The 16,553-nt window shown below is 42.9% G+C and overlaps 1 protein-coding gene across 2 annotated transcripts in view; it reads left to right on the forward strand.

Annotated features, from left to right (window-relative positions):
• Window positions 1-374: 374 nt before the first annotated feature.
• The window catches only part of LOC126203285 (probable G-protein coupled receptor Mth-like 1), a 361,675-nt gene continuing 345,496 nt past the window's right edge, over window positions 375-16,553 (forward strand). For both annotated transcript variants that reach the window (XM_049937542.1, XM_049937543.1), the window contains exon 1: window positions 375-2,438. In XM_049937542.1, the coding sequence (XP_049793499.1) occupies window positions 2,284-2,438 (155 nt within the window). In that variant the 5' untranslated portion in view covers window positions 375-2,283. The remainder of the gene's footprint in view (window positions 2,439-16,553) is intronic.

Below are 16,553 nucleotides of genomic sequence, written 5' to 3' on the forward strand. Positions count from 1 at the left end.
CAACAATTAATTTTATATTTCTGTGGCATATTAGATGGATGGCTACACTGGTCACGGAAATGTGAAGCTAATCAGATTTGACTCGGTTTCGAGTGTGTGTGTGTGTGTGTGTGTGTGTGTGTGTGTGTATTGGACGGCATAAAGTGAAAGAGCGACAGTGATAAGGGACGGGAAGTGGAGGCGGCCAGACGAGGCTGTAGAGAGTAAACGCTGAATGGGCCTTGCTGGCCTCGCGGGCCTGACCTGGGAATCCCCGAGAGTTTCTCCCGGCAGGGCAGGCTCGTGCGCCGTCGGCTCTGCTCGGCTGCGTTCGGCTGGCGGGAGTCCATCGGCGGTGGACGAGCACCGGCGCACCAGCCAGCCGCCTCCAGTCCGTGGTCCGCGCTGTGCGCCTGTGGCAGCCGCGCCTCCACTGCAAGAAGCGAGGGGCTGCAGACGCTCGCGTGTAGCAGGCGCCTCTATCCGCTGCGGTCCTTTCGCTAAACGAGTGGGCGTACTCGCAGCACAGCGGCGACCCGAGCCCGGGATTACTCACCTTCCACCGACGTGACTAACGACCGTTACCAGTGTGTTTAGCTGCTAACGTCCTCACACAGGCTGCAGACACGTTTGAGAATTCGAATACATATTTACATATCTATATCAGCGAAAAGATAGAAAAGTCATTTCATCAGTCTTCTGTCGCGCTACAGAGTTTTCGAACTTTGTTGCCAGCAGCGGCAGTATCGCAGTTCAAACGTTCGTCGACGGTTAAAGTTGCTGAAGAATACATTACCGGCTACTCAGTATTTCGCGATTCACAAAAGTCGATACAATAGTAGGACAGATATATGACACAAAAAGTTGCTGTCAGACAACACCATCGGGTGGGAACGAGACTAGGAAATTGACAATAGAGGAGATGAACTTTCATCTGTAGAACAAACTCTGCTGTGGTTCTCGTACATACAGTTTCACTAACGGAACCGCTAACGCTGAACGGGTTGAAACCTACAAGCAGAAAGCCAATGTAACATCTCTAGGCTAGACGCTTCCAACTGTGGTTCTCATATCGCTGACGGACAGTATTCCTGTTGTCTCTCCCACTGTTCTGGCGGAGTCTAACGTTCCTTAAACGCCCGTATTTCCTTACGAATGATTCATTTTTGAGTTTTGTTAACTGACACATGGAACTCTTAGTACCATCGTACTTTTAAGAGAGAATTTGCTACGTCTCTTTCCCTCACCTTCTTTGCTGGAAACTCAAACAAATACGTCGCAATAGTAGGATTTTTGCAGTCATAAATGTGTTCTATGTCTAGATCGAATAGGTTTTATTAAACTAATTCACGAGTTTATTTACACTCTGAAATCGTCAAATTTATTTTATTCAAGGCGATTTACGTCAGATCATTCACACTGATATCCAGAACAGTTCTTGAATCATTAATTGTAGTTCGAACGTAATTCACTTTTACGTCTGTGCAGCTCCTACCTTGTTCGTTCAGGAAAACATATGATGAACGAAATTAGGTTTCAGTTTCTTAGTGTGAAACAGTAATGCATGAATTCCAATGCTTGATATTGTCTTTCTAAACAAGTTGTAACTCGTCCCGTTCTTAAGGACTGCCTTACAGCTCTAATTAGCCAGTCACCACGGGAATGTGCGGTGTCACAATCTGCTTTCGATATTAGGGATACGTGTGCATTAAACATCGTGTTTAACTGACTCTAGACAGAACAGAAATTTCGTGGGGAGCCACTTTTCTTTTAGAAAACAAATTGTGAAAACTCGTATCCGCATACCGATGCCGTCGGTGTGAAAATCCTTGTTTACAATGGCGAGTACTGCAGTACGACGACGATCGCAGCGTGTTTCCTGCCGGACTTCATGTGAACGAGCCTGAACTGTAAACATACCCAGTGGGACGCAGTGTGCCTGTCGAACGCGTTGTAACGGTGCTTAGGCCTGGGGAGAAAGTGCGGTTAGCGCGACAGTAACATTTCTGCTGGTCACAGCTCTGTGCTACAGAACAAGTCATCAAAACTGTGAATTCTTTACCTAGACACAGCTCTTTGCATTACTCGAGTTTGCAGTGAATATTTTCCACACGTGTTTTTTTGGAAGGGTGTTTCATCGTGTTACTTCCTCCTATTCAGTGACCTCCTGACAATGTGAGATAAGAAGGTTAGCCAGAAAGGAATGTTACCTGATACAGTGCGATCGGAGTGTTGGTGTAAGAGTGAGACGGACAGATAAGCAAGTGCGACACGGTGGTCCAGACTAGCAGGAGCTCGCCGGAGATGATGGTGGTCGCTGTGTTGGTGGCGGTGGTGGTGGCGGCTGTGGAGCTGTGCTGCGCGGCCGAGCCGCTAGTGGTGCGCGTCAACAAGTGCTGCCCTCTGCACCAGCAGCTGGCGATAAACATGACCGCCTGCCTCGACTACGATTACGAGAAGTAAGTCCATCTTCCTTCTCTAGTCTCATCCCACATTTACTTACATTTGTATTTAGTCAAGTCAGGACCACGTGAAACAGCTGGTTTATAACATCGTCCTTTTCTTTAGGTTCCCAGTACTTCTCTATTCTCTCTCTCTGTTGTTCTTTCTTCTGTCCATTTTCCTCCTTTCTACTTTAGTGTTTTCTTTTTGAAACCTTTGGCATTTTCTACTTTTACCTGAATTCATTCTGTATCTCTGTCTGTTATTCCTAACTCCTGTGCATCTTCTTAATTTTAATAAACCGTGAGATTCGATGTTTAGGATTTTTCTCAAAGTCGTCGAATAAGGTATTTATGGCAACCTTTTGATATCCAATCGTTTTAAATGACCATGAAATGTAATACTCCGCCTTCTCATTGTATCCACATACATTGTCGAATGTCTAGGGCAGCATCTACATCTACATCTACATTTATACTCCGCAAGCCACCCAATGGTGTGTGGCGGAGGGCACTTTACGTGCCACTGTCATTACCTCCCTTTCCTGTTCCATTCGCGTATGGTTCGCGGGAAGAACGACTGCTGGAAAGCCTCCGTGCGCGCTCTAATCTCTCTAATTTTACATTCATGATCTCCCCGATAGGTATAAGTAATATATTTGATACCTCATCCAGAAACGCACCCTCTCGAAACCTGGACAGCAAGCTACACCGCGATGCAGAGCGCCTTTCTTGCAGAGTCTGCCACTTGACTTTGCTAAACATCTCCGTAACGCTATCACGCTTACCAAATAACCCTGTGACGAAACGCGCCGCTCTTCTTTGGATCTTCTCTATCTCCTCCGTCAACCCGACCTGGTACGGATCCCACACTGATGAGCAATATTCAAGTATAGGTCGAACGAGTGTTTTGTAAGCCACCTCCTTTGTTGACGGACTACATTTTCAAAGGACTCTTCCAATGAATCTCAACCCGGCACCCGCCTTACCAACAATTAATTTTATATGATTATTCCACTTCAAATCGTTCCGTACGCATACTAACAGATATTTTACAGAAGTAACTGCTACCAGTGTCTGTTAAGCTATCATATAATCATACAATAAAGGACCCTTCTTTCTATGAATTCGCAATAGGTTACATTTGTCTGTGTTAAGGGTCAGTTGTCTCTCCCTGCACCAAGTGCCTATCCGCTGCCGATCTTCCTGCATTTCGCCGCAATTTTCTAATGCTGCAACTTCTCTGTATACTACAGCATCATCCACGAAAATTTCTCTGCCTCGTGATGACTGGGTGTTGTGTGATGTCCCCAGGTTAGTTAGTTTTAAGTAGTTCTAAGCTCTAGGGGACTGAAGACCATAGATGCTACAGCATCTTGCTGTAGTACCGGCAGTTCCAAAAACGTTTGATATTTGCGTCCATTCAACTTGTCGTCGATAAAATATGGAAAAATGAGTTTTCTACCCGTGATGCAATACAACGCGTTAACCTACAAAGAACGTTGATGGTCAACTTGCCGTAACCAGCGGGGATTGTCTGCACTCCAATAATGCTTGTTATGCCGGTTAACACTACCATGATTTGTGACTGTAGACTTTTAGGAAAATTATAAGGTTTTTAACACGACTGTCAATCAGCGACTGTTGTATAATACAAAATTTTGAAAAACACAGCACTCAGTCGCGAACACAATTAATTTGTAAATTAAATTAATTGTGTTCGCGACTGAGGGCTGTGTTTTTCAAGATTTTGTTTTAGGAAAGTACTGGGTTTCGTTTGCATTTGTTGACGTGCCCATTCACAAAATACTATACAATTATAAAAATCGGAGCCACGAAGTTCTTGATGCAGCGATATGTGTTGTGGCGGTGGTATTGTGACAATACGGACATATCGGAATCGCGTTGTAATTGCTTGGCGCTTATCCGTCGGTTGCGGTTAAATGCGTCTAGTACAGCTGTTTCATTAGCTTCTCCTGTAACACGTTTTTTCGTTTCCATTTTCCAGTCTTACGCTGACATTAGACATAAAGGCGTTCACAACTTTGTGAAAGAACGAACGAGAGCGAGCTTTCTCTGGAAAACGCTCGGCATACAAGGCAACGCTACACAGCCACGTGGCGCATCGAGTGGTCCCCTTTTCGTTATATCGGAGGAATATATTGTTACGAATGGGGTTTCCAACTAGAAGTTATGAAATACTGGCCTGTCCTACCCTCGCAGCATGGAGGTGGTGTCCCAGGTGCCATTGGATATTCAGGGGACATTGACTAGCGTATCGTAAATTACGATTGTGTATCTATTTCTATTCCTCTGATTACAGCGCCATCTGTGGCGAAACGAAGAAAATGCTTCCGACAAAACGTACGTATATTTTGCCGAAGAATCATAATCTGCAATAAAAAACGGCAGTTACCATTGAAGATTTCAAACTTGTTCCTCGCCACCCACGCACGGGGTGGGGGGACGAGTGTGGTTTATTGGATGTCCCACTTCGAGACAAACAAATCGGAATTATAACGTTTTTTGATCCGATGTGTAGTTTTTGCGATATTTCAATGTCTTCAGTTAAAATGAACACCCCGTATACGAGGTTTGGAACTTTAATAGTGGCAACTATTTATTTACAGCTCGTACAAAATAGATACGTGTTTCGAAGTTTTACTGACGTTCAAAGTAGTCACCAGCATTGTGTATAACCCGCTGGCAGCGATGTGGAAGTAGGATACTCTTAGCAGTGCCAATTGTGTTGACAGTTCGAGCGGCGCGGTCTATTGCCCTACGAATTTGTAGCAGTTCTGAAGCGAATGCCGTGAAATGTTTCCTTCAGTTTAGAAATCGTGTTGAACTTACAAGGGCTTAAGTCAAGGGAGTAGGTGATATAGCACTTAGCAGCCCCATCAGTGAAACAAATCAGTAACAGTTTGCACTGTACGTGCTTGAGGATTGTCATGCAAAATGATGGTCAGGTCCTGCAGAAAGTGTCTCTATGCTGTTCATTTTTCGAACACCACCTACGACGAGAGTATCCTACGACTTCCACATCACTGGCAACTACTTTGAAGGTCAGTAAAACTTTGAAACACGTATCTATTTTGTAAGAGCTGTAAATAAATAGTTACCACTATTAAAGTTTGAATCCTCGTATTATATTCTCAGTTTTTTCATAGACCTCTATCTTTATTCTCAATTTCCAAATTCACTTTTCATAACAGGTATTTAAAATTTTTCGAATTATTCTCCATTCTTCACCTAAAAATTATTTAGCTGTTTAGCTGTGTTTCTGGCAAGGAATCTGAGACATAAAGGCACTCAGATCTATTCACCACATTGTAATGCCTCAATTTTTCATTGCCCACATCTCGTGGTCGTGCGGTAGCGTTCGCGCTTCCCACGCCCGGGTTCCCGGGTTCGATTCCCGGCGGGGTCAGGGATTTTCTCTGCCTCGTGATGGCTGGGTGTTGTGTGCTGTCCTTAGGTTAGTTAGGTTTAAGTAGTTCTAAGTTCTAGGGGACTGATGACCATAGCTGTTAAGTCCCATAGTGCTCAGAGCCATCAATTTTTCATTAATGGAATAAAAGTCCTTTTGTTGTACGTGTTCTTCATTAAGTGGAAAGCCGTTTCCATTTTTCTGGCTTTATGTCAGCTGATTTGTTCACAGCATATGGCTACATTATTTCTTCCAAGTATTTAGATACTGGACGTTCCTGTACTTTCTCACGTTATAATTCTATGTATTTTGGTTTAACGTTGGTCATGTGTACGGTTTCCTTTTGAAGAATTTTTATGTGTTTCATTGCGTCTTGTATGTTCTCTACTAAGATTGCTAAGTTATCAGTAAAAGTAAAGCAGTTTCGACGTTCTGTCTCTTTTTTCCAAATTTTACTTTATTTATTCTATCTTTTTCTGTTCTTTTACTCCTCGTTTTACTTTCTCCAAAATGCAGTTGAATAATAATGGAGACAGTCCATCCCCCTGCCTCAGGCCTCTTTTAATTTCATTTGGTCCTTTGAGGAGCATGTAGAAACACTAGTTGTCTAATCAGCTAAACTTTACCGAAAGCCATGGACTTGTTCACTGTATAGTGGAATTGTTGACAATGGAAGTGTGGTCGCCAATGAACTACTGTTGGCCACATGTAACTTTATGCCGCTAATTCGAGTGCGCATTAATGGCATTTTGTGAACAGCCTTTCCCTCAAAAATATATTCCCGCATATTGACGTTTCTGTTTATGTTATAGACACCAGTTCAAAATTAGTATAACAATTATGAATGGATTTGACTATTCAGTGCATAGCAATACATCGATAAGAATGTCAGAGAATGTAAAACAAAGTTCAATTTCTATCGGTGTCCTATATGATTGTTGGCCACTCAGATAATATGTAAGATACAATGCACTTCTCGCTGTACGTTCTGAAATAAGGGTATAGGTGGTGTCACCATTAGAGCATAGGTGTCGCCACCGGCGCCAACCTTGTGTGAATGCCCTGAAAAGCTAATCATTTGCATACCACAGCATCTTCTTCGTGTCGGTTAAATTTCGCGTCTGTAGCACGTTATCTTCCTGGTGTAGCAATGTTAATGGCCAGTAGTGTATAATTACGTACGAGGGTTGGACAAAAATATGAAAACCCCGCAAGAAATGCATGCCTGAACACAGATACAGATGCTAGTCAAGCCTGCATGTTGCGCTGTTTGACCTCGAATGACCCATGTGCAGTGCCCTCAATATGTTGCAGGTATTGGAATAAGAACAGCGTTCTCTGTAGCTGTCAGTACATTATGTCGGAGATGTGAATTCGAACATGGGCAAATTTTGGTTCTCATATTTGGGTGCTTCTGTAACTAAGGCAGCTGAAGTGCTTTGTGTTTCAGGAGGCACAATATCGAAGATTTATGCAGCATACAGGGAGAGTGGAAAAACATCATCCGCTAAGTTCAAAGGCGGATGAAAATGTGGATTCATTAATCGTGACAGACGGTCATCGAATAGGGCTGTGACGAAAAATAAGAAGACAACTGCTAAAGTCGCTACTGAACTGAATGTTGCACCCGCGGACCCTGTCAACGCAAAAACAAAGCTAAGGGAGCTCCATAAGTAGGGAACTGCAGAGTTAGCTGTAGTTCTGAAACCTCACTTCATTGATACAAATGCCGAAACCATAAAATCTGGCCTATGGATTAATGGAAGAATGTCATTTGCTCGGGTGGGACTTAATCATAATATTTTCACAGCCATATCGTGATATTCCGTGGGCCCCACGGTTACTCTGTAAGGTCGTATTACCATCAATGATTATGCGACCATTTTGGGTTATCAGGGCCATCGCATGATACAGTATTTATTCCACAATAGTGACGCTGTGTTGCAAGACGATCAGGATCACGACTTATCCATCCCGAGAAAACTGGAAGCTGTTTTGTTTGCTAACGGCGGTTTTTCTACACAGTATTAATAGTGGTAATGTGTCGTGATTTTGTGTTTCCATGTGTAAATTCAAAGGAAAAGCGACTAGTAACTGCATTTTCTCAGTTAATTTAACCTATTAATTTAACCTACAGCCGCGGAGTCGTAGATGGATTAAGGTGTTTTCTTAGTTCTTCGTTGCCTCTGTGACACAGAATAATGAAGCAGGTGTATTCGTGACTCAGCTATAGAATGGCAGAGATTGTATTTCACAACGTTGGTAAATAATCGGCGTACATAATTACGTATGAGTTCCAGGAGACATTAACTGCAGTAAAGATGTAGAAAACAACGAAGAAGAATTCGAATTTTTATTCCGTTTATTTTGCTCTAAGGAAAGACGATTCCGGATTAACGTGAGGACAGTAGAAGAGTAGCATATTTTGAGTGCCATAACCAGTTTCGAATTTCATGTCAGAGCCCGTTGCCCAGCACATTAAATACCTGAATGTGCCACTGTTTCCATGCAGGTCATGTTGCCGGCTTCCCATGGGGTGGTATTTATATCCACAGTGATTACGCACGTGAATACTTAGGGGACTTCTTTTATTCTTCCGCCTTTCAAGCTACTAGTGGTGTTACACTTTCGCCATGCAAATGTTTACAACACTATAATCCCAAAATATGTTTCGTAAAATTACTACTAGCACTAGCAAAGCACTAGCAAAGAGCAACGACGCAAAAATGCAGTCAAGCAACGTTTCAGCATGCAACTGGTGAAAGTCTTGTGTCATTGACGTCATGAAAGCGGAAAGTAAAATACATTGCCCAAGCTATTACGCGCTTATCTTTTTGCAGAGATGCGGGATAAGCCGGCAAAACACGACGTGGAAGCAAAAAATCTGACGATGGGCGATTAGCTCTAAACCTGTTCGCAAAATAAACGAAATAATGAAATGATTACCTACAAGTCATTTACTACACTTACGTGATAAATTTTCGGCGAGTGTTTCGTGAAGACTAACTACTTATTTACCAAAGTCAAGGAAATCTATATTTGTCTTTTGTTATTCGATTAACATTGCAAGTTACTGCAGTTGTACAGTCACGGAGATTCCCGTAACGTTCCAGCATTGGTAGAACAGTCCTCTTCCTTTCGTTACGCTCAATTAAAGAGCGCGTTTGAACACTTCAGCTTCTTCTGACAACCTCATTTTCTTCGTCTCTTCACAAAATCTCTCTATGAATTCGCTGTGTTGCACTGTCCGCTATTTTTTTTTGGGTGGGAATGTGAGATTTGCAACTAGAATTCCGAAGACTTTGCGTTCTCTGGTAGTATCTTCTGTGGCATTCATTTCTTGTTAGTTCTGCTTAATTTCTGCTAACCAAGTAATTTTTACTTTTTTAAAATTCAGTATATCGAGCAGTTTTTTTTGCTAATCTAGTGTTGTCCATTCTGTGGGCGAGGCCAACGAACATCAAGCATCTTCTACGTATCAATGAACTTGTCTAGTGCTGTGTGTAGTTCCTCAGTTTTTCCTTTTATTCTTGTGCTGTTTATATTAGTGGAACCATAAGTTTTTCTTAGACTTTTTCATTCTTATTTCGCCTCCTATAAATGTAGTTTCTGGTGGATGTGGTGCTTCAGGCAAGAAACTGTCGTAGATTGTCGAAGTTTTGCGTTACGGGACATCACTCGAATATTCTGTACGCTTTCTGAAGATTGATGGCTGTTACCCTGTCGTGGCAGGGGGTGAGGGGGAGACGTGATCCACATGGCGCGTGAAGACACCCCTCCCCCCCACCCTGTCTTCACCTGCTCGCCGGCAGACTTCAGCGAAATAAAATAGCTCTCGCGGACCAAACTTACAAGGGGACCATGAGATCTGTTAATCACGTATTTTCATGAAGTCTTGGGTAAGTTGTAGACAGAGCTGTCTTCAGTATCTGGTTAACAGCTTTTCATGCAAGGGCCCTCAGTTTCCAAGAAAATCCAAGTTGAAATTTTATTGTTGTCTGCTATTGCGTAGAGCAGTGGCTAACATTTACGGCTACCAAGCCGGCGACACGCTTTTCAACCCTGACTACGTACTTTTTTCTTTCCTTTTTTTCAATTTCATGGAACATAATTTCATTAATTAGTATATGTCATTCAAAATTATTCACAAATAGTCATTTTTGCGGTGGTAATTTCATTAATAAATCAAGCATTGCAACGAATGTTCTTCAGATTACAGAATCGACCTGCTTGGTATCGTTTGCTGGATGGTATTTGTCGTAGAAACAACTGAAACAAAAATTCATACAGCAACATGCAGATTTAATGAAAGCTATTGCCAAGCACGCACACTGATTTTTCAGAAGTGATAAATGAAAACACAATTCTTTTAAATTTAAAAAGATCGTTGTTTCTTAGATCTACGTCGATACGAACTTCGTGTGTTTGATTATACCTGTGAAAGCAGATGCACAAAATTGGTGTAGAACTGAGGAATGTATTTTTATAGAATTTTCCCTCGAAGATATATCTCTGTTTCGCGTGAAAATTTTGACCAGCCTGTAAAAATAAACATCATTGCGGAGTCATAGTGGAGTAATTTGGGCGGGATAATTTTACGGTGCAGGTCCATGCTTTTCTTTCATCTGCAAGGATTTGATCATGAAATGCCTGATTAGTCTGCCCTCCCCATTTATATAAAATGTAAAGAAATTGTTCTTGGTAACCGTAAGGAAGAATGACAGATTTTAAAAACTCTTCGTACAGCACTTTCGTGAACTTCCCCTATTTCATGCTGGTCACAGTCATATATTTTAATTTATGATTCTATTGGTCAACTCTTCTTTGAACAATCTGACCAAATTTTCGGGATGGCTCTTGCGTACATAATAAAATGTAAGGGAATATCTTTCATGAAGTAATTATAGTATACTGTGCTTTGAAGCAATGAGTAATCTTGTTCAGAACTTTTTTCTGCACGAAGACGGTTTCGCTCCTTGTTCCTCAAGGGATCTGTTATGCGCCGCGAGGGGTAGCCGAGCGATCTAAGGCGCCATGCCACGGTTCGCGCTGCTCACCCCATCGGAGGTTCGAGTTCTCCCTCGGGAATGGATGTGTGTGTTGTCCTTAGCGTTAAGTTAGTTTAAGATAGATTAAGTATTGTGGAAGCCTACAGACATAACCTCAGCAGTTTGGTCCCATAGGAATCTGTTCTGCAAGCGTGATAGCCGTTGTCTTAGGCGCTGCGAACCGATCCCTTTCTCGAAATATGGATAGCGTTATGGGTAGCAGACACGCATAAAACTTGTAACACGCCCGGGGGTACAAATGGCGGGGGACCCTTAAAGTGTTTTTTCACTTCGGACCGTGCGCCTGTCCACACCACGTACCTGATAATCCCGCGGCGGTCATACTGCTCTGCTCCACACTGCTGCTGGCTTGACTCAAATTATGTATCTAAATATGCAAGCGGGTTAAGGGAGGCCACTCAACATCAAACAAAACACTGTCCTTCATCTGGTACAAACAACCATATTCTGAGACGACAAGACGAATAGCAGGTTGTAGTGTTTACACTCTAAGTCGTAAGTTTTGATGCCAACTTCTAGATGATTATCTGTCCACAATATCACTTGGACGAGCGTACGCGTAACCGACGCGACGCGAGTGATTGTTGATGATCCGGAAACTCGATGACCAAACGCTACACTAGCACATGAATGCACTCTTCTGTGGTATCTAATTTTTACTGATTACATTAATTCATGCTGGGAGACCGAACACGGCGCGGATGATTGATACTGTACGGTACGCCATGCAACGAGAGGATAGACAAATACGTTATCGGCGGCACTGCTCAGTTTTAATTACAACTTGACGCACTTTCCTTTGAATCACTTCCATATTTCATCAATTTACTGTAATAGCACTTGTAGCAACACTTCAACGTACATACTAACAATGCCCCTCACATCCAGAGCTACCCACAACACAACATAACAGTTCCGTGTCCCGCGCTCGACTCTGCAAACGCGCTGCCCGCAAAGATACTCCGCAACCAATCCAGCGATATGACGATACGCTTACAAACTTACCTCGAATATTTCGGAAACTAGGAGCCGTATGAGGTACTTAGGACTGGTCGCTCTACAACGTACCTGATACTTATCAAAATCCGTGATTAATAGGCCCGATGGTCCCCTTGTCAGTCGGAGAACGCCTGGAGGCACCTCTCCATCTCAACAATCTTTTCATAAAGATCGCTCTCACGCACAGTTTCAACTTGTGAAATTGGCACGATGGAACAAACACCACAAATGCCCCGGGCGGCCGGCCGGAGTGGCCGAGCGGTTCTAGGCGCTACAGTCTGGAACCGCGCGACCGCTACGGTCGTAGGTTCGAATCCTGCCTCGGGCATGGATGTGTGTGACGTCCTTAGGTTAGTTAGGTTTAAGTAGTTCTAAGTTCTAGGGGATTGATGACCTCAGAAGTTAAGTCCCATTTCGACTCATAAAACTTTAGGGTATTTGAAGGCAAACCAACCATAAAAAGGAAAGGCAAGTTATCAATACTTGTGACTCCCTATGCACTAAGGAAAACGATTTTATATTCAGTTATCGACTTAACATCCTCAAGTGAAAAGATCTCAGTCCTTACAGCGAAATCAAGCGCCAAATCATACGCCTTAATAGGTGCTCATGCTCCCACTAAGAGTGGTAACAAGAAAGATAGGAAGTGGAAGACTTTCGAGAAACACTACAGAAAACTACAAGCAAGATCTCCAAATGCTGTGCAAAAATCATATTAGGTGATTTTAATGCACAGGTTGGCATGGAGAAGAAATACAGATCAATAGTAGGATTTCGTGCAGCAAGTCGATGGACAAATAAGAATGGAGAACGTTGAATAAGCTTCTGTACATCATTTGTGCTGAGTGTTATGCCTACAAAACTTACGAGACCTCTACAGAAAAAGAAAACTTGTAGGTCACCTAATCCATCATTAGCGGGATTCCAGATTCATCATGCGGCAGTTTCTACAAAGAACATGCGCGAGATTCAAAAAGTCAGCGTACAGACGGCAGTTGTTAATTCAAATGTTTAAATGTGTTTGAAACCTTATGGGACTTAACTGCTAAGGTCATCAGTCCCAAAGCTTACACACTAATTATCCTAAATTATCCTAAGGAAAAACACACACACACCCATGCCCGAGGGAAGACTCGAACCTCCGCTGGGATCAGCCGCCTGCAGCGCCTAAGACCACTCGGCTAATCCCGCGCGGCTGTTAATTCAAATCACTGCTCAACACAAATCAAAATTAGGTTCCAACAAAAGAGATCCATTTAAATATAGCATTTTATGATGAAAACACTGTGCAACAAGAAAATCCTTAAAATTCTGTACATTGATCAAGATGCAAACAGAAGTTCTTGTACAAATAACGGTATACAACGACGTGCGTAGTGTGGCGCGTTGCTAACGCTTGGACATTTTCTGTAATTTCATCTTGTGTGACGCAATGGGACTGCGGCTGGTCGAAGACGTGGAGAAGACAGATACCAACAACTGTAATTGTATTTAATAATTTTATTTAGCTAGCAGTTTCATTGTCTCATTGGCACCATCTTCAGGCTTCTAGACACGAAACTCGGTAAGTCATCTAGTCGTTTGTGTTATTGTAGGGACTAGTATAGCCAACTGATTTCCTTAGGCTTATTATCGGTACACGTCGACTCTTCACACCTCCCACGGCAACAAACAGTATAGTTGTCGTTAGATACGAGGTGTGGCTAGAAAAAAACCGGACTAGTACTGGTGAAACAATAAAACGAATGCAATAAGGCTGAAAGTCGCGTGGCCTGTCACGTGACACTCGCTCCGCCTACTGCTCGAGTTTCATCTGCCTCCTGCACTCAGTCTGCCCGTGGCGTCTGTTTTAAGTAGTTGACGTTTTGTCTGTGCGTCGGAAAATGTTGAGTGTACAGAAAGAACAGCGTGTTAACATCAAATTTTGTTTCAAACTAGGAAAATCTGCAAGTGAAACGTTTGTAATGTTACAACAAGTGTACGGCGATGATTGTTTATCGCGAACACAAGTGTTTGAGTGGTTTAAACGATTTAAAGATGGCCGCGAAGACACCAGTGATGACACTCGCACTGGCAGACCATTGTCAGCAAAAACTGATACAAACATTGAAAAAATCGGTAAACTTGTTCGACAAGATCGCCGTTTAACAATCAGAGCAGTGTCTGAGTTAACAGGAGTTGACAAGGAAAGTGTTAGGCAGATTCTTCATGAAAGTTTCAACATGAACAAAGTGTGTTCAAAAATGGTTCCAAAGTGTCTCACAATTGAACAGAAGGAACGCCGAAGAATGATTTGTTCTGACATCCTGGAAAACATTGAAAGTGATCCCACCTTCTTACAAAATGTTATTACTTGCGATGAATCGTGGTTTTTTACTTACGATTCCGAAACTAAACGCCAATCGATGCATTGGAAAACTCCTGGTTCTCCACGACAAAAAAAAGCACGAATGTCAAAATCGAAATTCAAGGCAATGATGATTGTTTTTTTTTTTTTTTTGACATCAAAGGGATTGTGCACATTGATTGGGTACCAGAGGGACAAACAGTGAATCAGCATTACTACATTAGCGTCCTGGCTACCCTACGTGAGCGAGTACGGAGAAAACGGAACGATTTGTGGAGAAAAAAGTCATGGATCCTTCACCAAGACAATGCCGCAGCTCACAGTGCGTTGTCAGTGAAGACGTTTTTGGCAAAACACAACATTCCCATCTTAGATCATCCACCCTACTCACCTGATTTGGCCCCCTGTGACTTTTTTCTTTTCCCTAAAGTCAAGTCAGCTTTGAAAGGAACTAGATTTGAGACTGTTGAAGCAGTAAAAGAAAAAGCGACGGAAGTAATGTATGGACTTACCGAAAATGATCTGCAGCATTGCTATGAACAGTGGAAAATTCGTATGGAGCGGTGTAGAGACCGAGGAGGAGAGTACATTGAAGGAGATAACATGAAATTGTAAATAATTGTAAATAAATGTTTTTTCCAGCATCACTCCGGTTTTTTTCTAGCCGCACCTCGTATATGAAAGGTCCACGTGTACCGAGAAGAAGTCTAAGGAAATGGTTCAAATGGTTGTAAGCACTATGGGACTTAACATCTCAGGTCATCAGTCCCCTACTTAAACCTAACTAACCTAAGGACATCACACACATCCATGCTCGAACCTGCGACCTTAGCAGCAGCGCGGTTCCGGACTGAAGCGCCTAGAACCGCTCGGCCACAGAGGCCGGCTCTAAGGAAATCAGGTGGATATAATGGTCCCTACAATAACACAAACGACTAGATGACACCCAGGTTTTCGCGTTGAGAGGTCTGAAACTCGTGCCAATAAGGCACCGTAACTGGTAGCTAAATGTAATTATTAAATAAAATTACGTTTCTGGTATGTATTTTCTTCAAGTCGTGTAAATTTTCGTTCTAACAAGACACCGATATGACAATTTTTTTCAGTTGGGCTCTCCACGTACTTTGACATTCTAGTCATTTTGTTATACGACACTTATCGTTTACAGTCTACATCTACATCTACATCCATACTCCGCAAGCCACCTAACGACGTGTGGCGGAGGATACTTTGAGTACCTCCATCGGTTCTGCCTTCTATTCCAGTCTCGTATTGTTCGTGGAAAGAAATATTGTCGGCATGCCTCTGTGTGGGTTCTAATGTCTCTGATTTTATCCTCACGGTCTCCTCGCGAGACATACGTAGGAGGGAGCAATATACTGCTTGACTTCTCGGTGAAGGTACGTTCTTGAAACTTCATCAAAAGCCCGTACCGAGCTAGTGAGCGTCTTCCCTGCAGAGTCTTCCACTGGAGTTTATCTATCATCTCCGTAACGCTTTCGCGATTACTAAATGATCCTGTAACGAAGCGCGCTGCTCTCCGTTGGATGTTCTCTATCTCTTCTATCAACTCTATCTGGTACGGATCCCATACTGGTGAGCAATATTCAAGCAGTGGGCGAACAAGTGTACAGCAAAGTAGTTTACATTTGTCTAATACCACATGCTGAGAAAATTATTTTCTCATTCTCTGTTTATAGAATAAGTTCATCAGTTAAAAGTGACAGAATATTTATTAACTCTTTCCTCAATTTCATACACTAATGAGCCAACAAATTATGATTTCTGCCCACCGTGAGATCGAGTGGCATCTGGTGGCACTGCGGGCATGTGACACAACAAGAAAATTACGATAAGCAGAACACGGGGGAATGGGGGATCATTCTACGGACGATACGGCAGCAATTGGGAAAATCCACTCATTTCAGTAACTTTGACAAAGGACAGATTGTAATGGCCTGGCAACAAGCGTGTTGGGTACGGTGAAGTCGGTTCGCGTGCAACTGTGAGAATGTATGGAGAGCTGTTGAAGGACGATGAAACCACGAATAAGGTTGTTGGACGTCCACACCTCATAGCAGTTCGGAGGCTTGCATGCTGTGCAAAGTAGGACGGGCGACAATCAGTGGCTGCTATAACGACAGAATGCAATACTGGCGCATGCACAGACTGCACGGTTCAGCGCACATTGTTGAACCTGGGATTTCCCCAACAGACAACTCACACGTGCTCCTATGATGGCGCAACGACATCGTCAGTTACGCTTACAGTGCGCACGAGATCATCGA

The sequence above is a fragment of the Schistocerca nitens genome, chromosome 9, assembly GCF_023898315.1.
Source record: "Schistocerca nitens isolate TAMUIC-IGC-003100 chromosome 9, iqSchNite1.1, whole genome shotgun sequence".
In the NCBI taxonomy this organism is placed as follows: Eukaryota; Metazoa; Arthropoda; class Insecta; order Orthoptera; family Acrididae; genus Schistocerca; species Schistocerca nitens.